This window comes from Octodon degus, unplaced genomic scaffold, assembly GCF_000260255.1.
Source record: "Octodon degus isolate 3935 unplaced genomic scaffold, OctDeg1.0 scaffold00145, whole genome shotgun sequence".
NCBI classification, from domain to species: domain Eukaryota; kingdom Metazoa; phylum Chordata; class Mammalia; order Rodentia; family Octodontidae; genus Octodon; species Octodon degus.
This window is the reverse complement of record NW_004524721.1, coordinates 5,637,401-5,664,535: the sequence shown is the minus strand read 5'-3', so window position 1 is coordinate 5,664,535 and position 27,135 is coordinate 5,637,401. Positions and strand designations below refer to the sequence as shown.

At 39.2% G+C, this 27,135-nt stretch overlaps 2 protein-coding genes across 2 annotated transcripts in view; one reads left to right on the top strand and one right to left on the bottom strand.

Annotated features, from left to right (window-relative positions):
• Positions 1–2,371, top strand: part of LOC101566893 (40S ribosomal protein S20-like) — a 3,347-nt gene extending 976 nt beyond the window's left edge. Inside the window, exon 2 of the mRNA XM_012517065.2 lies at positions 2,029–2,371. Coding sequence (XP_012372519.1) covers positions 2,029–2,335 — 307 coding nt within the window. The 3' untranslated portion in view covers positions 2,336–2,371. The remainder of the gene's footprint in view (positions 1–2,028) is intronic.
• A 16,496-nt stretch (positions 2,372–18,867) lies between these two features.
• On the bottom strand, positions 18,868–19,892 carry LOC101566488 (cyclic AMP-dependent transcription factor ATF-1). The gene is made up of 2 exons (XM_023701986.1): positions 19,818–19,892; positions 18,868–19,716 (listed from the first exon to the last, which is right to left on the bottom strand). The coding sequence occupies exon 2, from the start codon at positions 19,629–19,631 to the stop codon at positions 19,101–19,103; it is 531 nt and encodes a 176-aa protein (XP_023557754.1). The 5' UTR covers positions 19,632–19,716; positions 19,818–19,892; the 3' UTR covers positions 18,868–19,100.
• Positions 19,893–27,135: the final 7,243 nt, after the last annotated feature.

The window sequence follows — 27,135 nt, the reverse complement described above, 5'->3', positions numbered from 1 at the left end:
AAAAAAAAAGGAGGAATAATGTTTAGGCTTGGATTTTGGTTATGTAGCCTTTACTGTTGTTAATGTGAAAATATGTGCTCTTTTTAGAAAAAATTTTTATTTATTTATGTGTGTGTGTGTGTGTGTGTGTGTGGCCAGCTCAGTCCACCAGGGGGCGGGGCTGGCTGGCTTGTGGTGCTGGGGGATTGAACCGTGGTCCCTGTGCTTTGCTGAGCTTGTTCTAAGTAGGTGCTTTAGACCACTGAGCCATCTCACCAGCCCGAAAATATGTGCTCTTGTATGTATCATTCTTTTGTGGTCAACACTGCTGTGGGCTGAAATTTCACACTTCTTGTTATTTGTTAAATCCTGCAATCCTGTGAGCAGGCTTCAGACCACTGTTATTGATCTTTCATTTTATTTTTGAATTCAGTGACTTTTTGATGTGTGTGTATATGACATGCATGACAATCTCTACTGTTCTCTATGTTGTCAACTATATGAAAGTTATGAACATAACACATTTCTTATTTTCTATAAAAATAAAATTAAAAGAAAAACCTACAATCAGTAAAAGCTACTTCATGTAAATGAGCTAACATTTTCTCATGGAGATGTTTATTTGTTGTGTGATCAGCTTGTTCTCTATATCCTCTATTATGTGGGCATATGTATGTAAAGCAAAATAATTTATAAGGAAACCTCTTACCTAATTAGTATAACCAGTGAGGGACCCTGAATCATTGCTTTATTTTTTATTAGAAAGGAAAGTAGCTTGATTAATGCTCCTAATGTTTGAAATACGAAAGGCAACAGTAAAAGCTAACTTCAAAATTAATGACTATACTTTCAAGAAACTCTATTTCAAATATTAATACATCACTTAATTTAATATTTATAGTTTATTCTTATAAATATGCTTTCTTTTTTTGTATTTAGTACAGGGTCTACAGGGTCTCACTATGTAGATTGGACCATAGTGATCCTCCTGTTTGCAGCATCGCAAATGCTGGGATTACAGGCAGGTACCACCCACCCAGTCTCAATCACCGTCTCAGTGAGCCCCCGGGGCGAGGCCGGCACAGCAGACCCTGATGGAACCCCAGCCCCCGTGTCTGCCTAAGCAGGCGCTTTAATCCGCTGAGCTATCTGGCCGGCCCTATAGTTTATTCTTAAAGAACAAGTGCAAATGGTTTAACTTTAAAATCTTGTAAAAATGTAAATTAGTATTTTTTCCAGTTTCTCTGTAAAAAGAACTGGGGAAGGTGTAGCGAAGGTTGTCCCTGAATGTTGAAGGGGGCTTCAAATTTGACGTTTGGGCTGAAGCAGCTTTCTGCTTCCACAGGCATTTCCAATGCTATTTGGTTGTTGTGGTTTTCTTGCTTTTCTACTCACCTGTCTTGGGTCTCCTTTTTTTTTTTTTTTTTTTTCTCAGCAAACTTATCATGAGCCATTAAACCCAAAGCTCAGGCTAACACTGTCCTTATCTGACTCTGACTCTTGGTTTAAGAAAGAACCTTCGTATCCTCTTTGGTTCCTACTAAACAACTCACAAATAGAAAAATTCCTAAAGATCATCTTGGTGAGAGCTTCCCACCACACTTTAAGGAATAAAAGATCAGAAAAATTGAGTTTGCGCAGTAAGGTCAGATGCTTAAGCAAAGGGTTGGCAAGGTAGCTCAGCAGATTAAGCGCTTGCTTTGGCAAGGGCAGGGACCAGGGTTTGGTACCCAGTTCCACATGCTATGCCGGCCCTGCTCCCAGGGTATGCTGAGCCAGCAACAGAGTCTGGCCGTGGTGGTGCACACCTGTAATCCCAGTTCTGGGAGGCTGAAGACAAGAGGAACACTACGAGTCTGAGCTGTGTAGTGAGAAATACATAAACAAAATACCAAATACCAAATACATAAATTAAAAAAAAAATGCTTAAGCAAAAAATAACTTCTTTCTAGCTCCAAGATTGATGTCAACGGCTTTTCATTCTCTGATTACTCAGCATGTTTAACATAATCAGCCTTAGAACAGACACCTAGCCTCTCTTTGGACCAGGGCCGAGGGCGCGCAGCGGGGGGCGTTCTCTCCACTCCTGACTCGCGAGGTGTGTGGTGACCTGGTCCGAGGCGCCAAGGAGAAGAACCTCAAGGTGAAGGGGCCCGTGCGCATGCCCACCAAGACCTTGAGAATCACGACAAGAAAAACGCCTTGTGGGAAGGGATCCAAGACGTGGGATCGCTTCCAGATGAGGATCCACAAACGGCTCATAGATCTGCACAGCCCTTCGGAGATCATGAAGCAAATCACATCCATCAGCAACGAGCCGGGAGTAGAGGTGGAGGTCACCATCGCTGACGCCTGAGCAGCCGGCCTAATAAATTGAGTATCGCTTGTTAAAAAAAAAAAAAAAAAAAAGAACAGATACCTAGGTCACCTTTCACAGAGAAAAGAGGAATGTGAGGTGGTTGACTCAAGCTTCTCTGTGGGCTTGGGGATTTTGCTGAGGCTTAAGTGATAGAGACAGACTCCCCTAAAAATTGTAAAAGTTATACCTGGACCTTTCACCTTGATCAACAAGTCTATTCACTCCCCTCCATGCCCCCGGTACTGGATATTGAACCACGGACCTTGCACACGCTAGGCAAGCGCTTCGTTACTGAGCTACTTCCCACGCCCACATACTGCCTTGTGTATCATGATATTTCAGGTGTGGTGGTACTTGTGACTATTCTACATTCTTTTTCAACTTTTCCTCATCTAAATCGTAAAGCTAGTTTGTGTTTTTGCGTTCTTGTATTAGGCAGACTTCTCATAGTCAGTCCAGTGTTTTTTTTTTTTTTTTTTTGTAATTGACTTAGAAACTGGGGTTGTAGCTCAGTGATAGAGTAGGTGCTTAGCATGCTCAAGGGACCATTTCCAAGCCCTAGTATGAAAGAAGAAAGAAGGAAAGAAAGAAGGAAAGAAAGAAAGAAAGAAAGAAAGAAAGAAAGAAAGGAAGAAAGAAAGAAAGGAAGGAAGGAAGGGAGAAGAAGAAGGAAGGAAGAAAGAAAAAAGAGAGAAAGAAAGAAAAGAGAAAAAAGGAAAGGGGGAGGGAAAAGTAGAAAAAAGTGTAGAAAACTTAAAAACGATAAACCTTGAGAATAGTTATTGAAGTTGGCACTTAGTATTCAGAAACCTCTGTGTTACCTTGGAAAAGCACCAGTTTCCAATGCATTTTCTTAGTTTTAGACATATTAAACATTTTTAAAAAGATTTTTCCAAATCTCCTTCCACGTTAAAAGAGAACCATAAAAAAATGTAAAATCATAGATAAAGAATTCTCACAAGCCAGTTTGCTATTTTGTGGGAAAAAAAAATTAAGAAATGGGAAGAATGACCAAAGACATAGCTCCCCTTTCACACAGAATATTCTACGAATATCTGATAATTAAGAGGAATAACAGGAATCGTTACTACTCACTGTCAAAAACTGTAGGCAGCATAGCCATACTGTGATTCTCTAGGTTTGGAAGCTTAGAAGACTTTGTTAGTGGAAGTGCCCAGATGTGGTTTGAGACACATGTTTTTATATATTAGCAAAATGGACATTTGGAGCTCTGTAATTCTTTGTTGCAGGGGCTGTCTTGCTCCTTGCAGGTCAGTGGTGTCAAACCGAAGGACTGGGATGTTTGTTGTCACTAAAAGTTCTAAAAGTTTCACCATCCCTGGGGAGTCTAGCAACATCAAGAGATCTAGCCTGTTAGAAGCTCAGTTATACAAACAGGAATGTCTTCAGAAAATGCCAATTGTCCCTAGTGAAGGAGGAAGCAAAATCATCCCTCAGTAAGGCCCACCACTCCTAGATGAACAGCTCTTGTTCTGCCCTTAATGGCTTACTCTGTCTTTAAGAATGTGAGAAAAATATTAGGCCCATCACCAAAAGACACCTAGACAACAGGTCTATATTCCTCTTGGATATGTTATAAATGAAGTTTTTTGTTGTTGTTGGGCTGGCTGGGATTGCTCTTGAAATGCTTCCTGGAATGGAGAAGCATAAACATAAAGAGAAACAGATTTTGATTAAAGTGGAAAGAAACACAAATCAAAGTTCAGATCAAAAAGCAAAACCAAAAATTGTCATCCTCACTTTGTTTTTAACATGAGCTTCTTGATTTGTTTTCTTCCAGTCTTTCAAAATAGGAAATTGGAAACTGTAATGTTACTAGATCTCTGATGCTCATTAGTGTTATTTCTGTTTCATATAAAAAAGGTGAGTCTCGGGAAGCAGAGACAACACACTTAAGAATGTTTATGGCAAATGCTATTTAAATTAATGAGGCTTAAAGTAGGATTTCAATGTGAGCTTTTCCTTCGTCGACCTGCTGTTAATGTAGAGCTGTGCATCCTACGATGAGCAAGCCCTTGTGCAGGTGAGCTGGCCTGCTCCGTCTTGTACCCCGGAGTCTGCAGGGATCTGCCTCTGTCACTTCCTTCACCATTTTGCAACTCAGTGCTGAGGTTCAGTTCTTCCTTGTGAAAATGTAAACAACTGTAACACACTGATACAATCACAGTGATGTTGTGATGATTGTATTAGTATCATTGCACTAACACAAAATCCAGCCCCCTCCCTCTTTTCCCTTCTCTTCTACTTGGTTGTGTGGGTCTCAGCCCTTCTTTGTCTACCCAGCCTTCATTTGGAGTACCAGCGCTATATGAAGGCACCAACACCTCTCTAAGGTTCTTACAAAATTAAATTTACATGGCTTGATAAAATTAACTGGGAGCTCTGACTGGCAATTCCTAGCTACTCAAAATTCTTTAAATTTCTAAGTGCTTGGATTTCTATGACTGTGAAAAAAGGAAGCTCTCTGTGAAAGGAATCAGAGCCATTTTAGAGCTGAATTGGGAGTGACGGTAGAGATAGGCGTCTAGTCTCAGGAGGATTCTTTATACCAGTGGTTTCTCAGTATCTTGTAGGAAACCTCATTTCATTTTTGAGCAGTTCCATTGTTGGAAATTTCTGATTCTGCCCCACCCATATCTTTTGAATTTTCTTTTGGAAAAAACCACAAGTTGCATTTCATTCCTTGTTTCTTAATGTGCAACACAGGTATCAGCGAGTCATGGCCCTGTAGCTTTGCTACGCTGAAGAATTTTTGTATGTTAATGTCAAGTAAACAGTAACGAAACTAATTCCAAAACCACTCCATAACCTGAAACCATGTCCTATTTCTCACATTTAGTAATGATTATGTAACTTGGAAGAATACAAATTTCCTAGTGAGCTAAACCTTCTGTGAAAGGCTTTAAAATGAGTATGAACTTTAAATTTCATAATAAAAGATTCAATTGGCTGAGAAAATGAATTCTACTTTGATTTGCCTGTGCTGTATTTTGGATCTGAAGTGCCCCTGAAAGAGCTATGTATTAAAGACTGGGTTGCCAGCCAACATGCAGGGAGGTAGTGGAACCCTTAGGGGTGGGGCATGAAGGGAAGAAGTTTGTCATTGCATGCATTTCCTTGAAAGAGATATGCAGATGCCAGCCATTCTACCTTCTCTCTTTTTGCTTCCCAACTCCTCTGTCACATGTTCCTCCATTGCACTGCTTTACCAAAGCCCCAAAAGTGACAGAGGCAAGCATGCGTGGATGGAAAACTCTGAAAATCAGGGGTCAAATTAAACTTTTCCTGCTCTTAAGTTGTTTATCTCAGGTGTTTTATTGCAGGAATGAGAAATTGACTAACATAGCCTGCAGGGGAAGTTGGACACTGACTAGAGGATATCTGTAAGAATTCATCCTTTTCATCACCTTCTTCCTAAAGAATAAGTATAAACATGCTCCTTGGAGAGCATGAATTGGAACCTCACACATATGTCCAGAAAACAAAAACTAGACTATGTCACCTATGCAACCTGTTCGTTTGACATCTATGGCACCTTCCTATTTGGAGAAGAAAATTTAATTCTGTGCTGAAACCTCAATAATAAAGTTGCTAACATGGGAGAAATCCTGTTATGTGGAATGTTGAACCTTCTAACTTTGAAAGCAGCATTGACTTGTGTTGCACTTTTGTACCCTTCAGTTTTCTTCAGTCCTTTCTCCAGTGCTGTAGGCCTGTCCTTTGAGACTCTTTGCAGCTTCAGCTGAGCAGCCTGGGCTGCCAGCCTAGCTCCCTGACATACTTTCTATCATTCTCTTGTTCAGTCCTGCTCATTAGAATATACTACTCCACCAACGGTGGAATATGCTACAAGATGCTGATCACTAATGAAATCTTCCTGAGGTTTGTTGCAGTTTCCCCTCAGGTGCCAGGGCATTTATACTACCCTTATTGCCAGCCATCACTGGTGAGATTTTAGACAGTTCCTTAACTTCGTATTGCCTCAGTTTTCCTGCCTGTAAAACAGGATGATAATTATCTTTCCATCATAGGTTTATTATGAGAACTACATAAGTTAAATTATGTTAAGCATTAGAACAACACAGACCACAGTAATTGTTCTATATGTTCCTGTAATTATCTTAGAGATGGAACTGTGCTACTATCTCAGTTTTTCATTGTATTTGCTGATCCTGGCTTTTAAAAATCATTATAACTTAGTTATTTTTTAACATACTTTAATAATCAAATTTTTTTAGCTATTATGAATAAGATCCACTGCTTTGCTCATTATAAAAGGTCAGAAAGATTTCAGACTACACAAATTCCAGGTTCAATGTCTGTCACATGAATTTGGAGCTTCTGAATCCTTCAGGGTGTGTGTGTGTGTGTGTGTGTGTGTGTGTGTGTGTGTGTATTACACAAAAGTATGCCAGAGATGGATCCAGCTGGTCTGGACTGCCCATTCTTCTGTCATTACTTTACATAATGAAACCGTGTGATTTCTTTCATCATGTGCAGCTGGTACCACCTGGCCTGCTTTTAATGGATGCCAGGCCCAGAAATGATGAAAGGCTTTGGCTCTTGCAAATGAGAATATCCCTCCAAATGAGCTGAATGTTCACCATGGAGGCAGGGCAGGAGAGATCATGAATCTTGTTTTCTTTGTCTCACTAAGCCGTACTTTTTTGTTGCATTAGTTTTTGCTTAGTTCTATATTTAGGACCTCAAAAAAATTTTACAGGAGTCTTTGCAGTAGTTTCGTCATGATCCTGGTCTTTCTTTTCACCTTTACTTGAACACCTATATGTGTGAGCTATAGATAAATATGTGTGTATGTCTGTGAGACAGATAGCAACACACACACATGCGTGCACACATGTGCATATATCTCTAAATAATTATAGCTTAATATACACAAGACTGAAGGAGTTCAGCCATATTCAAAGGATATAAGGAAATATGGTAAAGCAGTACTTTTTTAAAAAGGAGATTTTAACAAATTTCCATAGATCAGACTTTTGGTAGCTCTGGGTGTCACTGGAATACTGGAAAATATTAGTGGAAAGTGTTGATTATTAGTGGGGTTTTAGATTTATCTGCAACCAAGATCTTGGGCTCTGTGAATCTGATATAGGTAGCAGAGTTTCCCAATCCAAGAGCTAGAACTTCAACGTCACCTTTCTTTTGCTTCTTACACAAGTCCCTTCCAGAGCTGATACACAAAGAAAGCTCATGGTAAGCCAAGCGACTCCAAGATGTTTTACTGAGCCAGCAAGGTCCGTGTAGGAAGTAGAACATGTCTTCTAGGCTTTCCAATCAGTCTTCTCACAAGTGTGATGCACTGTTGACTCATCAAGCAGCCAGTGTTCTTCAGGGTGCTTTTGTTGGCTATGATCCTCCCTAGAATTTGCTACCTGGACCTGTCTTGGCCAGAATCATGGCACATCCCTGACTCGTCAGTTCCCTACACTGCCTTTCCTTTTTTGTTTTCTTGTGACATGGTTTAAGTATGTAGTTCAGGCTGACTTTGAACTCACTATGTAGCCCAGGTTGGTCTCAAACTCAAGTAATCTTTCTGCCTCAGTCTCCAGAGTTCTGGGATTCCCAGCATGTGTCATCATCTCTGGCTCTATCTCTGCTCTTCTATCTTCCTTGAACCCTTCAGCTGCGATCCTTCTGCTCACTCTGATAAGTTAATTCACTGGTATTTGATGGTGGGATTTTAGGCACTTCAGGAGGGCTAAAAAGGCAGGCAAGATGCTTAAAAAACTCATAATATCACCTCGTCATGCCACTTCTTACTCAGGGGTCTTCTGTCCACAGCTAGCTACCTTTTGAGGCATAGAAGGTGGATCTTAGAGTGCATGATCATGCTCTATTCACATTTATTTCTTTATAAGTAACAGAACAGATGTTTCCTATCCTTAAGTAAATCATTGTTATCCCTTTAGATACAAAGACTCATAACTTTAGAGTCTATAAGTCATATTTTCTGAGGATGTAGGCTCTGCGCTTATATGATAAACATGCTTCACAACTCTTCTATTGCAGAATTATGGCATCCATAGATCTCTTTCTATAAATAAGCTTAGAGAAGAACACAGATAAAAAACAAAGAAAGTAAGAATGATAAAAATGTTAAGTTTTCTGATAAATTTAAGTTGTCATTTTGGCATATTTATTTCTTTGCTTTAGTGAGACTGTAGCATATAAATTTTAATGGGAAAATATTGATGCTGGTCAGTGAGATGGAAGATAAAGCTTGGAGCCAGTCGCAGTGGCACGTCTGTGGTTCTAGCTACTTGAGAGATGAGAAAGGAAGATGGCAAGTTTGAGGCCAGCTCAGGCACTGTAGAGAAAGCCTGTGTCAATACAGAATGCTAAGAAAGGAGCTGGGCTTGCAACTCGGAGCTCTTTGAGTTCAATGTCAAGTAGAAAACAAATCAGAGAGGGCTAAATGTTTGTAATAATACAAATAAGAGCAATTTTCAAAACTATTTAAGTGTGCTGTCAATAGGTACAAAACCTCTGGAACTGTTGAAGTTTGTCATATGTATGGCATTTTAGGGCTTTATTCTTTCTTATCATGAACATTCTTAGTCCATTCCCTGAAGAATTCTAAAAGTGTTCTAAGAAACTTTTGCATCATTCTAAACTTACATCTGCTCAGCCTGATTGCCTTAGAAAAAGGAATCTTACTCTTTTATATCATTTTGCATAGCAACATCCCAAACACAGCAAACATGATGATGCATGGAAAATACAAAGAGTCTGGGAGGAATAAGCTATGGAGGGGCTGGGCATGTGTTCCCAGAAGCCTCTGGAGGCCTGTCTAGTTGCTCTCCCATGACAGCTGCAAGGGGCCCGGCCTATGCATGGTTCTCATTTCCTGAAGCTCTTCTTTAGCAATTCTTACAAAAAAAAATTTTATTTCATTCTGAAATCAGGTGAAAAGAGGAAAAAATCAATGTTTATTGAAAGGGGAAAATCCTTTCATGATGATGTGTACTCCCATAAGGATGGGCTGCATATTTTAGAAATACAGTAAGTATGCACTATTCTAAAACAGTTACCAGGGGAACAAAACTTTTATCCTATTAAATGGAAGGATAATCACTGTAGGAAATTTCCAAAAAAATGTCTAGGCTGTGCATATGAAACATTAGTTAGAAGTCAAATCCAACTGACTATATATTTATTTATTTTTTATTCTGACTGTATATTTAAATACTCTTTCAAACAGGCAGGTGTTAGATAAGAGACAAGGGAAAGTGTTTCCCTTCATCAAGTTTGCATATCCAACAAACCATAAGGTTAGTAAACAAGCCATCAAAAAGGGCACTTTGATGCCCACTGCTTTTCCACGGGCAGTCCTAACTCCCCAGGTGGGCAGTTATGCCAGCTCTCAGCTGAAAATCCTGCTAAGTGATATCAGAGGATTCTCACAGCCAGCTTCACAAAGATTTGTTCTGAGGAAGGGAGCATATGTAACATACCATCCCATAAGTGGAAACCACTGTGCTGCGAGCAGGCTGAAGTATCAAATAGGGTTATAATTATGGAAGGCTTCCACAGCGAGCTGGCCTCCAGCCAGGATCTAAAGGAGCAGGTAACATACAGGGAACAGTGGGATGTTTTGTCAGAAAAGTACCGCATTCTATTTTCCCTAAGATGCACATTTTTCTATTTGACTCTTTGAAATCAGTTAACTTGAGAACTCATCTTGTTTCACAGTCACTAACAACCAGGTGACAGTTATCATGTAGGCGATATGAGGTGAATACAAGCACATATGGTCATTGGTACGTTAATTGAATTTTGTCCATTCTTGGCTTTTATCTTGTAATGAAAAATTCTTATGCATAGAGAAAAATGTGGAAACAGAGCAGGATTGCAGAGTTTGATATTAGCTGGAAGAAGAGGTTGTCATAGGAGGAAATGGCCAATGATTGAAACACAGAAAGAAGAGCCAGCAGTTTGTAGTAAAATCTCAGAGATGTTGGAGTACTTTTGTTTGACAAGTTGTATCACTAGTACTTCTGATAGCGCAGAAAATATGTTAAAATGTGGGAAATCTGAAAATTCCAAGTAAATAGTGAGAAAAATGAGTTTGCTGTAAAGAAAAGACATTTTAAGATAACTTTAGTGTTAATGTTTTTAAGGCACATAACACTGTGAGCTCCTGGTTGCTTGAGTGGAGCTGCAGGCACACAGGCGAGATGCTGCAGACCCATGACTCAGCATCTAGGGTGGACAATTTATTGCTCTTCAAGCCTGCAATAAAAAATGGCTTCCAATAAAACTGCATTGCAAAATATGGGAAAGAAACAACCTGGAAAAAGTAAAAAATTTGAGAAGCAGAGCCTGAAGAATTTGTGGTAGAAAAAGCACTGCACCGCCATGTAACGGATGGGAAGGGGAGTGTTTTCTGAAGTGGGAGGGATTTCCAGATGCCAACAGATATGGAACCTGAAGAACACTTAGATTGTCTAGAGTTAATTGAAGCATTTCTAGATTCTCAAAAAGCTGGAGAGTCACACGGAGAGAAAACATTCTCTCAGGCTTTCACAGAGAGCAAATTGGTCAAGCAATGACCATGACTCATCCACATGGCTGACACTGACAAAGGATCTACAAACTGCAGTACAGGGTTTCAGGGTAAATCCTGAGGGGACTTAACTGACCTTCTCAGATACAAAAGCTACATTTCTTGTTATATAGGTCTTGCTTTATCTGGGTCTTACCCATCCAGCAGAAAAATATAAAAATGAGATGTAAAAAGTAAAGTCATATTAATATGATGAGCTGTGAAGGGCTCAAGTCAACAACTTCTGACATGGATAACCCACTACTATTATGGACTACTGGACTATATTGGAATATTTTTCTGAATTCATGCACCTACAATATTTAAATGGCAATGGAATACCCATCTCTGACAAAACTAAACAAAAAAGGGGATACAAATGAAGGACCATTTTGTATCTGAATATACAAAATAGCTAGGATAGATATACAACTACTTGCTCTTAATTCAATGAGAAGAAAGATTTATACTAATAGTGTTTGGACAGGATATCAAGTCTGCATCTCGTACTATGAATAACCACTATGAAGACAACAATATGCAATGTATTAATTATTGAAACTGTCCTATTAATCGGTTTTAAAACTGTCTCATTGCTATTTGTTTCTCAATAAAATTAATGAAAAAAGAAAAAGATGGTACAAATATGTGTGTGTGTGTGTGTGTGTAATACGGGTCTTGGTTTTGATTTACTAGTGTGAAAAAAAGTATTCTATGAAAATCAAGTTTAATGTCATTTTTGCAAGTAGTATTTGGGGGAGTTGCTGGGTTTTGTTTGTTTTGCATCTGTAACACTGGTTACGGTGAACAAATAAAGCTTTTGTAGTGGCTTCTTTTATCAGAAAAGAGCATTTCGTAGCCTGATATATTTCCTCTGCTTTTCTAAATGTTGGGGGAATTGTCCATAGTCAAAGTCAATCAGAACTCACGTTTAGCACTCATGCTTAAGAACCATTCTGAATTTTTTTTGTTTGTGTGTGTATAAATAAAGTACTTATGTAAATGGCTTTGTTTTGTTTTTAACATTCACCAAAATAAACGCTCCGGGTGATAAGCTCATGTTTGAGATGCCATCATCCTGAGCAACCTAAGAAACAAATCTCTTCCAGTTAATTAGTTCTCCTGAAGCCGGAACCTTTAAGTTAAATAAATGATTCTGTAGTCTGTTGCGCGGTGGAAAGTGGGCATTTGCGAAGCAGCCGCATCAGAATCCATATCTGTATCTTTAGTCACAAAAACGTAGCAGCTTGCTTGCACAGTTCCTGAAAGGGAAAATTCTTATCTCTACCAACAACTTGCCCATCTGAATACGGTAGTAAGTCAAAACCTAGTTTGTTTGAATTTGCAGAGGAAGAGCTAAGGGAACATTAAAGATTCCTCATGACCTAGTACTTTACAACAAGTTGAAGTCTGTGCTCAAAAGTCAGGATTCATGGATGTCGAGCACTTGGCTCATGGAAACCTACCGAGTGGGTGGAGGTGCTCACAGCATAGGACCTGCTCGAATAAATAAGGGAGCAAACTTATAATTCAGACTATTGACTTGCATGTTTTTCGTAGTGATCCTCCTGATTCTTGCCTCCCTAGTGCTGGGATTACAGGTGTGCACCACCACGCTCGGACTCTATTGCCTGGCTCAGCACGCCCCAGGGCAGGGCAGCGCGGCATGTGGGGCCCCTGCGCTTACCTAAGCAAGCGCTTAGTCCGCTGGGCTATACCGCCGGCCTTTTGCATGTTTTCTTAACCCCAACTTGTTCCTTACACGGAGGCTCAGTCTTTTCAGTATTTGGGTTACTGTCTTCAGCAGAAACCAGGAAAACAACTTTGTAGTAGTCAGAATGTTATCCTAATGTATACTATTTACTTTATTATAAATAATGGTGAGCAGTGGTCAACGTATAGTTTTATGGTCCTTTAAAAGAAAATACATGAGGACCAGCCAGATAGCTCAGGCCGCTAAAGCGCTTGCTTTAGGCAGAGCGAAGTGCTTACTGAGCCTGGGTGTGGTGGTGCCTGCAATCCCAGTGGTCGGGAGCCTGAAAACAGGAGAGTCACTTCGGAGTCCGATCTGCGTGGTGAGATCCTGTAGACTCTGTAGACCCTGCACTAAATACATTAAAAAAGAAAGGAAAATCCATGAAAAAAAGTTCTAAGTCAAAAAGAGTTCTTTCAACAAACATACTGAAAGATAAGAAATCATCATGACAGTTTGTTAAAAGTGTTTTTTCTTTAAAGGTAAGAAAATGAAAAGTTTTACCCTGATGACATGTTAGATTTAATGATATATAAGTATGCAAAAAGATGAATAGACAAAGTATGATCTCTTAGAACATATAGAAAAAGTTTAATACATAGGATATAGTGGGGCAGATCCCCCAATATATTAATAAATTTTATAAATAGTTTTCAGTTAAACAGTTGAATAATCTGCCTAGAACACTTACATTCTAATATGAGTTTTAAAATCTCTAATAATTTAACAATAATTTAAAATCTATTTTAAGAAAATTAGGCACAGTGAGAATATTGAGGAATATTTATTTATTTATTTATTTATTTATTTATCTTATTTTTTGGTACTGGGGATTGAACTCAGGACCTTGTGCTTGCCAGGCAGGCACTTAAGCTTCTGAGCTATCACCCTGGGCCCATACCAAGGATTATAATAAATGTCGGAAAACTCACAACTTGGTTCTATTTACATGAAAAGTACCTAAGTTCTTTTAAAAAATGGAAATTCCACAGCATGAATCCATGCCAGATGTAGGAATATAAGACTAGATGATGGTGGAATAATACATCTTTTGCAAAGGGCATCATTCTGATCAAACTAATGCACTTGACTTACATTTTTATTTTTTGAGAAATTTTCCTTATTTAATTTTTGAAAAAGTATAATAATGGTAATTGTCTGGCTCATATTGAAATTAGTAGAAAATTGAAGGTTTAGAATCTTGGGACTTTTTTTCATTTTAGTTTTTTGTGTTATAGAGTACATTTAGAGGATGAAGTCTTTTAGGTTCATACAATATTTCAGTTCCTTAAAGCGTGTGCCAGAACAATTTGGGTGTATTACCAAAAACCCTTCAGTTTAATGGTACAGTAAGATGATCATCCAAATTCTAAGACAATATTATAATGTGAGGCCAACCCACCCATCTCAGTGTTTATACCATCTACCACCACAAGGCACTTGTGTTAGCCAGTGCTGGACACCATCTCGCTATGTGGGTGGCAGCTGCCTGTCATCTAAATAATTCTGAAGAAAAGCCAGGGAATTTGTTTCAAAGTATTTGTCCAGATTAAACCACATGTGGCCTCCAGGGTACACTGGCCTAAAGCCTGGGCCTGCTGGCTGTGTAGAGCCATCATACTTATCCAGGAAAAAATGGACTGTCTTCTCCAAGCCAATAAAGATAAAAGAAACTTGTATTAGTCCAAAACAGCACAGCTCATGGTGGGAATTGCACAAGATTAAGGTTTATCCTCTGTGTTGGCCTCAGAAAAGCAGGGAATGGGAAGAAAGCAGACAGCTGCTAGGTCCCTCTGTTTTTTGTTTTGCTGGCTTGAAAGAAACTTCAAATTGGACAGTTAATTTTGTCTTGACTAGCCATGGCACATGATAGCAAATCCTCATTATTCTATCCTCTTAAAAGATACAACAGCCACATCACTGAAACAGAATCCTGAGAAAGATAAAACTTGATAACATTTGTCTTGCAAAGATTGAAGTCCTCATAATAGTCGTGGAATCAGTAGACATTTAAGTGATAGGCAAGACTGTTGACTAGACCAGAAAGCTGTTAACCCTTGTTATTCTGTGATGAAACAATTTGTAAAAGTGTCACTTATGCTGTCATAGAAAGGCAGTCACATGTCTTCTACCTCTTTCAGGGAAACTGGTTGGATAAACAGAATACTGTGGCAGGTAAACTGCTTAGCAAAATAATATGAAAGAAGATGACTCAGACAAGAAATGTAAAGTTTGCATGGAAAGGTGGATGTGAAGAGGGTAGATTCTTTTGTGTGTAAGATGAGCAGCCTCCAAGTATTGTAAAAGACAACCAAGAAAGAGAGAAATGCAAAGCACTGGAAGCAGTTGACAATGGCTCCCCCCATCCCATTCCATGTGCACAAAATGATGCTGAAAGTAGATTTCAGATGGCTACAAGGACTTCTGAGAAGAAAATTAAATATTGTGGTCCAGGTAAGATAGGGTCCCCTATTCATAGCCTTTCTGCCATCCAGAAAAACAGACACAGTTAAAGCTAACAAAACCACTGTTTCCCCATTCTTTCTGTCCCCTTCTTTCTCCCCCTTCCTTCCCCTTTTATTCTCCCTTCAGTATCTTTTTTTTGTTTGTTTGTTTCTGACAGGCTCTTGCCATGTAAGAGGCTGGTTTTGAACTTGTGACCCTCCTACCTCAAAGGATTGCAGGTGTGAGGTTACTATGTCTAGGTGAAGCAACATAACAGCAACATGCAACATAACAACTTGTTTAGGTTGAAAACAACATAAAATATGCATTCCTAACACTAACATCTGTGTTTATGATGATACATGATGCCTCTTTTGGCAAGTGTCTTCCATCATTATAGAAAGAAGGTAGCCAAGTATCTGTCTAAGAGTAACTGTCTTATCGATACATATATGGTTATTTTTATATTATAAATAACTATATGCATAGAATATAACCTGGAGATATGTACACAAGAAGTTGATTATAGTGACTGCCTCTGGGAAGAGATTCAATAGCTGTAGGAAAAAAAGGCACATGAGGGAGACTCTGTAGCACATTCCCAACTCCTGTTTGGGCGAATTATAATTTTTGGAGCATGTATACCATCACATAGTAATTGCATAGGCAAAAAATAAAATAAAATATAGCTCCTCATCTTTTTTTTTTGTGTGTGGTACTGGGGGATCGAACTCGGGACCTTGTGAGTGCCAGGCAGGTGCTTATGCCACTGAGCTATCTTCCTGATTCAAAAAATAGCTTCTAATAAAATTATAATTGACAATGTTGATTTAGTTCTTTCTTTCCTGGTAATAATATCCTATGAATATGTCCAAATATATGAAATATATTTTTAAGTTCACTCACTGTAGCATTCTTTTTAATAGCAAATATCATAATAATTTAAACGTACAACTTAAGCATCCATTAGTAAGGCACTGGTGAAGTATATTATATACACCTACATGATTCAGAGCTATACATCTACAAAAACAAATAAAATAAGATTATATATTGACAAAAATATGCTCCACAATATTACTAACTGAAAAAGAAAAATGTTATTGCACGATCTTATTAGAATTAAAACAAAAGTGAAAATATAGGCATATATTATGTAATTATATACCTATGTAAAATGTGTATATAAACATTTGCTTTTATAAAGAAGTTCTGGAAAGATAGATTAAAATGATAATTTCGGTGGTCACAGAAAAGGAGCATGTGGTGACAGAGTTTGAGGGGGATGATGAGTACTTTTTATTTCCAAAGAGTTCCACAGATGTTTTCCACGTTAGCAGTGTCCCTTAAGTAAGTACATGTTCTTGCTTCAAAGATCACACTAATTTAAGGAGCTTGCAACAAGAACGTCTATCACCTTTCCCATGTCATTTCCTATATAGGCAGCGTTCTTCAGAATGAAAGAATCTGCATCTGAAGCCCACATCTGCAGGTGCAGTTTAAAAAGTCATATGCATAGGACCTTTCAGGGCAAAACAGTGAAACCAGGGCTTTCACTTTCAGGCATGGTTGGCATTCACTATCTCAGTTGCTAATTTTCCTTCTTTGTCATCAGGTGCATTGTTTGTGAAGGGGAAAACTGCTCTCATTTCTGACTTCACTCAGCAATTTTGTATTAAGAAGACATGGCTCTGTGGCTGCAGGCCTCAGATGTCCTCAGTGCAGAGGCTGTCGCATAATCACAGAAAATATTTGTCTATAATTGGAACCACTGTTTCTGGATAAAAGGTCATAGCTTTTTTTTTTTTTTTTTTTGTGGCTGGCTCAGCCCACCCTGGGGGCACCCTGGCATGACATGTGGCATTGGGGATTGAACCATTGTCCCTGCGCATTTGCCTAAGCTTGCCTAAGCAGGCGCTTTAGACCACTGAGGTATCTCTCTAGCACTGGTCTGCTTTTTTTATAAACACTAGCTTCTTAGAGAGATTGTATATTCAAAATCTGTAGTGTGAGGAATATCTTGTGGTTGAAAACCTCAAAGGACTGTCATTAAGTAAGCTTTCCTTTGAAAAGACATAAAAATCAGTGACAATTTTTCTTTACTTAATGTTTTTCCTAGTATGTTCGATGAGGTTTTGGGTTACTAAGAGCAAATCACTGGCTCTGGATCCAAGGGGAGAACTTTGTGACATTCTCATTCATTTGGGGTCAAACTTTTGTTTTCAGCTTAAGTTGAAAATAGTCATGTGGTTTAGTTTTATAGCTATGGACAGCTAGGACTCAAAGGAGGGTTGGACAAAACCTAGTTTCTTTGTTTTGCAGATGAGGAAATTAAGTGAATTTCCATGAACCACATCTTGCTATCATAGTCAAACTTTTTTTTTTTTTTTTTTTTTTTTGGTGGTATTAGTGATCGAAATCAAGGCCTATACATGCTAAGCAAGCATTCTATCACTGAGCTACTTCCCCAGCCCTGACTTTTTATTTTTTAAGCAGGAAGTAACCCACCAGGAAATTTATCTTACTCTTTTTGTCCCTTATTCACATGTTTATTTGGTGTAACCAGTGTTGAGGAATAAATTGCTTTCTTTTTTTTTTTTTCAGCAAACTTTTACCAAATGTTCTTTAATTTCATAGGCAACAATAGGAAACATATAAGAAGCACACAATAGTTTCGCAGTACAATTTCAAAGTGTATACAAATTAGAGTACAGAGGTTAAACACTGGTGTACTGACAGCATTTTGAACTCTAGGTAAACTGCATATAAAATGTACAATTCAAATTTTAGCTAATCTGAAAACTTTACTACCCATAATATAAAAGTGATACTTTGCAATGCAAAATCTTCTTTACTGAACAAACTATATAAACATTTGAAATAATCATTAAAAACTCAACATTAGAATTTATAAAGATTAGCTATAAAAATATATTGGCAGTCACTTTTCTTATAAAGGTACCATTCGCTACATTACAAAATAGTCTCTAAAATAAAGTTGCCTTAGTAATTGTACTATTTTAGAACCTGATAAACTTTACATGAAATTGATTATAAAATCCTCTTGGAAATCCTTTGGTATGCAATCTTGAGAAGGTCTTTAAAAAAATATTTTAAGGGCCTGTAAACATTTCATTCTACTAAAGCATAACAGAGTAAGTAATGGATATTGAACTGTATATAGGATACACAATCAAAAAACCAATTCGTATTTTTGTAAAAAAAAAAAAAAAATTTACCCTTACCAGAGTAAGCTAAAACCAAACTATTTAAAAGTATCAAACTTTTAAACAGTGCTCTTTTCATTCTGATAAAAAAAAAGTTACAAAATCACCACATTCCATTTGTGTACCTTAGATGCCTTTTAGGACAAGACCTCAAAAATAGTTAACACAGTCTCAAAAAAAATCATCTGAAGTCCAACAAACTTTTAAAAACCCATTTAGAAGATCTGACATTAAAACAAGTAGACATAATCAGAAAACATAATTTATATATTTCATATTGTATAGGGTTTTCTTTTAATTTGTAATTTAGAATTTATTGGTAGAAACAACACACACACACACACACACACACACACACACACACACACACCTGAAAAGGGTAAATTTCAGTAAACAAATGCAAACCTATATGGGAAACTGATTTATTTTTAAAGTTTCTATGTACTGAATTTGGATTGATGACTTCTCTGTCATTTCTGGGCTAAGAACCAGTTCGAATATTGAAATTGTTCATTTCTTGCTTGTTCTGTTTAATTTGTACAAAGCTTCCAGTTGTGCCAGTAGTTCCCTTGAGGTCACTTTCCATGGTATCCTGTCACCAAATCTCGTGGATAAGACATTTATCTTTGCATTGCAAAAGCATATATAGAAATTAAGCTTCACTTTTGACCTTTTAATTTATAAACTCCACTACAAAAAAAAATCTAATTTTTTAGACAAGTCCACAAAAATACTCTTTTTAAAGAATCAAACACTTTTATGAGAATAAAGATCCTTCAAAGTTTTTAACTCTTCTATTAGAGTTTTATTTTGATTTTCCAGGACTGCAACTCGATTTTCCAGACATTTCACATATTCTTTCTTCTTTCTGCGACATTCTCGAGCAGCTTCTCTATTTTTCATCAACCGTATTTCTTTCTTCAGCTGGGGGTCATCTGTCTTGGCTGTCTGAGATGATAGAGTCACTGGAGACGTCATCATTACAGTTGGTTGCAGCGAAGTAGCTGAAGGTGTGGTACGGATCTGATATGTCTGCATATCTCCTGATGCAGTTTGTACAACCACCTGGTTGCTGGGCACAAGTATTTGCTGTCCATCAGAGGTCTGTGCATACTGGAGAATCGTACCTTGCTGAGTACTGCCGGAATTGGTCCTGGTTAATGTCTGAAGTCCCTGTACACCATCTGTTCCTGGACTGGCCAAATGTAAAGCTCCATTTGGGGCAGTGGCAATGTACTGTCCACTGCTAGTCTGACAGATGGGAGTTGGAACAGACATAGAAGTGACAGAAGGAACTCCAGGGTTTTCTCCGTCTCCTTTTCTGCCCCGTGTATCTTCAGAAGACAGGTCTTTCAAAATTTTTCTATAAGATGGGCGCCGTGCTAGGATCCCGTGAGCTTTCTGTGAGGAGCCTATGCTGTCAGATGAGTCCTGAGACTCTTCACTTTCAGATAAAGATGATACCTGCTGAACAATATGAGAAATATGAGCTCCCTGAACTGCTGCAGCAGGTTGAGTTGAAGTCTCTGAAGTGTTATTCTTGTGAGAATCTTCCTTAATCAACTGTGGCGCAGCCTCGCCGCTCTCCGGGGCAGGAACTACTCCCCCCTCCCAGGTGGCTCCGAATTCACTACCCACTTCCCCACCCCTCTCGCGGTGGGGAACGTGCCTGTCTCTCGGGGTCAGGCGGGGCTGGGAGAAGCAGTGTCACTTGACAGCCAACTGTCCTAGGCTACCGTTGCTCGACAGTCTGGGCCGCCAGTGGCGGCATGATCTACAACAGGCCGGGGGCAGGGGAGGGGGGGCAACACTGAGTGCAAGGGTGCGTGGGGGGTGAGGCTGGGCGGCGCCGCCGTGCGGGCCTCCGCCTCTTTCCATTGTTAACTAGGAACCTGGGAATGGGAGAAATTAGATTGTCTTCTTGATAGTTAATTATGATATTAACAAGCACTGGCCTCCTTCTCTGCTGAAAAATGTCCTTGATCTATGGAAATGTTTCCTTCAGTATGACATTCAAAATGTATTAATTTCAACTATATTTACTAGCACATTGATTTATAGGCTAATGTGGTATTAGCTAATAGCATTACTAAATCAATCTATCAATCATCTATCTATCTATCTATCTATCTATCTATCTATCTATCTATCTATCTATCTATCTAATCTATCTAGCATTTATCAAAGGATTTCAACAAAAGGCCTAGGGCTGCAAATATAAAACAGTGGCAGGGTCTCCAGTGTAGACCTTGAGCGTATCTTCCCAGATCAAGGGACAGAAAGTTTTTACTGGGGTGTTGAGAATTTTATTTCCATTGTCAAGGATCTGCTTTAAGGAAGATGTGCTCTTGCTTAAATGTTTTTGGTTTCCTGGTTTTCTTCTGAAGTCTCTGGCCACTTACCTGTATTTTATCAGTAGTCATTCCTGCTCTCATCAAACTTCTGAATGGTAGAATTGATAAGAACTCATTCAAACTATTTCTAGACTGAGTCTAAGTTCGAAATTATCTACCAGATGTCACAGTATTGTTAGAGACATCCCTTGCCTGTGATGGTTTGTATCTCAAGGCCCTCCCCCCAGGGCTGTGTGCTCACTGGTGGGGCAGTGGCCAGTGGGGCTGTGTGAGGAGATTAGATCACGGAGCACGAGGCCTCTCAGTGGATCAGCACCCCGGCCAGTGTATACCTAAAGGTGACATGAGGGGGGGAAAGCTAGTTGGAGGGTGTGGGTCACTGGAGTGAGACCTGGAAGCTTCTACCACCATCCTCCTCCCTTACCCTCTGCTTTTTGCTGCCATGCCATGAGCTCTCTCTCCTGCAGTCTGTCCTCTGCCATGCCAGCTGCCTTGGAGCCAGCTGACTATGGGTTGAAACCTGTGCAAACTGTGAACCAAAATAAAAAACAAAACCAAAAAGGAATCAAAACAGCAAAACAATACTGTGAACCAAACTAAACCTTTCCTCCTTCAGGTGCTGGGTGTTGGGTGTTAGTGTCTCAGAGATGAGGCAGTAACATTCTAACATTGCGTTTTTCATCTCTGTCCTGCTCCCCTCCAATCTTTTCTCTTCGATTTTCTATACACAAAAAGCAACTCCTTGGCTACCCAGATGCTCAAGTCAGAATGTGGTCATCATCTTTGAGCTCTCCCTCTTCTTCCCTTTTCAATCCATCACCAAATTTTATTTTTAGCTGCTAAATATTTTTAAAATTTTTATTAGTACCTGCTTGCAGTATACGATGCTTACACTCTTCTTAGAATAGGTAGGTACATGTACTTAACGCATCTTGATTTTTATTCCCCTCCCCCTCATTCTTCCCTCCATCTCTATCCCATCTCCCCCATTTTCATTTTTTTTGTAAGTTCATGTTTGCAGCACATAAGGACTACATTCATTGTAAAGTTGGTACATGTAGATGATACCCCTGAGATCTTTTTACATGCTCTTCTCCCCACTCCCATTTATGAAAGGTTCATCTCCACATTTCCTCTTATTAATCATTTACTTTTACTCTTCATTTGTACTTGTATTTCTCACATAAGAGAAACTATATGGCATTTAAGCTTGTGTGTTGGATTTACTTCATGTACCATTACATTTTGAAGTTGCATCAATTTTCCTACAAATGTCTCAAGTTTATGTTATTTTATAGTTTAGTATTGTGCTATAGACAGATAGCACATTTTTTTCGTCCATATGTCCACTGATGGACATATGGGGTTGCTTCCAAGATTATGAATTATGCCGTAAAAATGCACATGCATATATCACTGTGGTATGATGTCGTAAGTCTTTCAGGAAGATACCCCAAGGTGGAATACCTAGGTCACGTGGAGTTTCTTTTTTCTTTTTTAATATATTTAGTAAGGGTCTACAGGGTCTCACTATGCAGATTGGACTTGCAGTGATCCTCCTGTTTTCAGTCTCCCAAGTGCTGGGACTACAGGCATGTGCCACCACACCCAGTCTCAGTCATATCTCAGCATGTCCCGGGGGTGGGGCTGCCACGGCTTGTGGTGCAAGGGATCAAACCCTGGTCCCTGTGCTCTGTCTCAGCAGGCGCTTTAATCTGCTGAACTTTCTGTACATCCCTTTAAGTCATTTATTTATGTATTTGCTACAGCTCTCGCTATGCAGCTCAGACTCGAAGGGATCTTCCTGTCTTAGCCTCACCAGCACTGGGATTACAGGCATGCACCACCATCCCCGGTTTCACCAGCTGGCTTGGCATGGAGCCGGCACGGCATGCAGTACCTGGGATAGAGCCCAGGTCCCTGCACCTGCCAGGCAGGCCTTTAGATCGCTAAGGTATTGCCCCAGCCCAACACGGAGTTTCTAGTTTTACCGATTTCCATAATGTTTTCAGTAGTTTATATTCCCAACAGCAATATAGAAGGGTGTTTTTTCACTACAGCCTCACTAGTACGTGTTGTTTCCTTATTGATGGCCATACTTTCTGGAGTAAGTTGGAATCTCAGTGTTGTTTTAACTTACATTTCTCTAATGGACAATGAAACTGAACATTTTTTCATGTGTTTATGGGGCATTTGTATTCTCTCTTAAATATTTCTTAAGGCCAACAGCTACTTTGTCTCTTCTCTATTGCAATTTTAGCCTGTCCCAATGTTTTCTCCACATGGGTCCTGTGATAATCTCCCAGTATCCCCACACTTTTTTTTTTCTTTTCTGTATTTATGGTCTACAGGGCCTCACTCCGTAGATCGGACTCATAGTGATTCTCCTGTTTTCAGCCTCCCAAGTGCTGGGATTACAGGCGTGCCCACCATGCCTAGTCTCAGGAGCCATCTCAGCGCGTCCCGGGGGGTGGGGCCTGCACAGCAGTCGGGAAATAAACCCTGGTCCTTGTGCTCTGCCTAAGCAGGAACTTTAGTCCGCTGAGCTATCAGGCTGGCTATCCCCACATTTCTCTATTTTTCCACTTTAAAACAGGTAGCAAGTAACAATTTAAAAACACTGCATCACCCCATCTCTCTGCCTATAGCTTGTTAGTGGCCTCTGTTTCTCCATCTGCAGTCTGTGCCTCCACCTTGTCCCCCAGGACACTGCAGCCCCAGTGGCTGCTCGCTTCATTGGCTGCCTCAGATCCTTCACAAGTTTTATTCTCTAGGCTTGGCACTCTTCTCCCTCCACAGCCCTTCGCTGAACCACTTCTCCAAACTAGTCTAATTTTATGCACTAGTGCCCATAACATCCAATTTAGGATTACCTTAATGTTCTCTTGCATAATATCTTTATTTTTTCTTTTGAAACACTGATTTAAATTTATTATAAATGCACTTGTGTGATCATTTATCATTCCAACACAGATATTTTGTTTACCACTTTATGCTTAGCAACTAGAACAGTTTTTGGCATGTAGTAGATAGATGGCCAATACTTGTTGAATGACAGAATCTGAATTATGTTATCTGAAGGGATTGTTATAATCCAAATTTTTCTTTTCCTTTTGATTCTATTGTACCCAAAGTATTCTTTTGATTATAATCTATCTTCCCTTGTAGCTAGACAACTGGAACAGAGTGCACTGGCTGTGATCTATTTAGGTGAGAGGTGTTTCTCAATTTAAGGATTGAGGGTCAAGTGACAACTTGGGTCCAAGAGCGTCTGCATTCTTATTCATCTTCTCAGGGTGCTAAGAACAGCAAACTGAGCCCCCAGCCTTGAGGTCTGATCCTGACTGCATGAGATTATAAATAAATATCATCCAAGAGGCTTTATTATAAACAACTTTACAGACCCTACCACCAATGGTCTTTGGTCTCATTACTAATTTAAGGTATTTTTTTCTTGGAATGTCTGTGCTAAATAATCTAGGCAGTACTGTGAAATTTTGGCCAGGTGCTACAGATAGAAGTTACAAACATAGTTGTAATCCTCTGCATGAATCACTTAGGAGAATAACCAGGATGGGTAACCTAGGATAGGGCTTGGAAGTCTTTCAATCAAATCCTTACCTGCAGACAGATTTTATTGGCTCAGCCAGTTCTATTGACAGTATAGTAGTGGACCAAAGTATGAGAGACTTGAGAGAGGATTCCTACTAAAATCCTTAGCAATAAGTTTTCTTTCCACATGCTGGGAACTATGCTAACTACTAAGTATACACTGTTTCATTCTCATCCTGATTGTACAAAGCACTTGCATGGGCTATCAACCACATCTTACAGGTAAGGAAAACATAGCTTCGAAGAATCTCACTGACTAGGGCTGAGCTGGGCTGTGAACTTAGGTGTGCTGACTGCAGTGCCTGAGCTCTTCAGCACTGCACGAAGTTGTCTCCTCCAGACTGCAGCCTGTGCCAGCTGTTTGGCGTGGATTGTTTAGTAACACCAAAATATCCCTGGGCATCTGGTTTATGTCATGAGACTAATGTCAATGGGTCATTAAAATATATTTGGATATAATTTATGAATTTATTCAATAACATTTTTTGAGTGTCATTTATAGACCAGCTATGCTGCTGATTCTCAGGAAAGCAAATGGAAGGATACATGGTCCTTTTCCCTGGAAGCTTGTGACTTTACAGGAAATGGCAAAATATTCAGATAGGTAAAATACAGTATGATCAGTGTTACAACAGGAAGCTGGATTATGAGGGATCAAAGAAGGATTTCAGAGGCATGAAATGTGAGCTGACTCTTAATATTAGGAATTTGCCAAACAGATTTTGAGGAGGAGATAAATAATATGATAGCTTTCAGAGCAGAGGGAACCATGTATTCAGATCTGGGTGGTTCCTAGAACATCAGTATTATGGTAACCCCTGCTATAGAAGGTAGAGAAAGGGCAGGGGTTCAAGAACTAAAGCTGAAGAGATCATAGCAAAAGGCCAGGTGACGTCAAATACTTATCCTTATACTCAGAGCTCTTTGGAATAGGAATTGCAACTAATTTCAGTAACAAAACATGGTCTTTCAGGCTTACGTATCTATGCCCAAAGGGATGCATTCTCTATGTCTCTTGATTCAGGATCTCAAGAGAGAATCTGATCAGTCACTGACCAACTTCTTAAGTGAGGTATCTATACCTGTCTTGACTCATCTGATGACCAGAAATGAGTGTGGGAGAATGGATGGAGACTGAACCAAAGCTATACGAGGCTAGGATCCATGGTAGGGGAGGCCCTCCCAGGAACAAGGAAGAATGTTGGAGAAAAGGCTCAAGTCCATCTTAAGCACAAAGTGGTGCGTCATGGAGGAAAGTCTGGGTTTCTTGGTGTCTTAGTTACATTTTTCATTGCTGAGATAAAATACCTGACACCCAAAGTGAAAGGAGGGAAGGCTTATGTAGCTCAGTTTTTAGTTTCAGTTCATAGTTGGCTGGCTCAAGGCAGTGCGGCACAGAAGAGGGGCATCGCAGAGGAACAACAGGTCATGGTGGACTGGAGGCAGCAAAGCAAGGAAGCGATCAGCAGTTTCTTTCTGTTCCTTTCATATTCTTTCTCGGGTTCCGACCTTCTGCCCTTAGGGTGGGTATTGCTCACACCCAGAACTATGCCAACCCAATCAGTGGACTGATTTAGTAATCACATACACTTGATCCCAGCATCATACACGTTCGACCTTGCCACCTCTGAAAAATCCCCTCTTACGACTACATGAGGCTTTGGGGAACATCTAGATACAACCTGTAACACTCAGTAAACATTTACAGAAAACAAGATAAACAGCACCTGTTAAGACCACAAGGCTATCATTTCAACATTTAAGACCACTTGCACTCATAACTCCAAAGCACAATATCTATAAGGTATTAGAATTAGAATATTTTTGCAATGCTCTTGATTCTAAAGTGTTCAAAAAAAGTATTTATTATAATCACTTCACGAATAAAATACTAACCTATACATTTTATCCTTCACTTCACCAAGGCTGCTGGCTGTGCCAGGACAGCTATTAGCCAGAAAAGGACTGAGCTCCTCAATGATTGGATGGAACAAAATACACCCCACCCAAATTCCCATCAGACAGTGATGCAAATGAGAAATTTTCCTTTATTTTGTCATGCAGTTAGGATTTGAGGTGAGTCTGTGAAACTAGCTATTCCCACTTACCAAGAGACTGTAAGTGGGAATGACAAGCAGCATTTCTAGGTTTGACTGCTACATAGTACTAGCCAGCTCCAGATAGGCTGGAACCTATTCACTCCACAAGTCTGATCTCTGAGAAACTGAGGAAAATGGTTCTGTGGACCTGTTTATAACACAGTACCATACACACTGTGTGAATACTAATGAATTTCTGTTTGGTTATGTAATGGTTTAGTGCTTCAGCTGTCAGCCTATCCTAAACTGCACTCTGTATAACTGAGAATTTACCATATACCATCCTTTGTGTTTATCACATACTATTCTTTATTTCCTCACTTGGTTAACAGGAATAAGGAACATGCATATTACATCTCATGAGAGGTACAAAAAGAATTTTAAGTTAATTTTCAAAACTAACTATATAAACATTTTTCTTTAATTCACCTACATTTTTAAATGATGTGCTCAAATTGTGTATTTCCAAACTGCAAAAAAGTTTGGAAAAAGATTATCATTTTCTTCTGTGTTGTCTAGAGGATAAGAACTGGTTGGGTAATAGAAATGGTTATATTATTTGATGTTTCACTGAGTTCTTTAAACTTAATATTTCATCAAAGAATCTTTTTTAAAAGCTATGTACAGATTTGTTCTTATTTTGAGTTGGTGAAAGTTCTACTGACATAAACACTGCTTAATAAATTACATAATCTTTCAAAAAGAAACTTTAGGGTT

Coding starts and splice junctions, on each gene's coding strand:
- LOC101566488 (XM_023701986.1), bottom strand. CDS start 19,631: ATGTCTGTTCCAACTCCCATCTGTCAGACTAGCAGTGGACAGTACATT.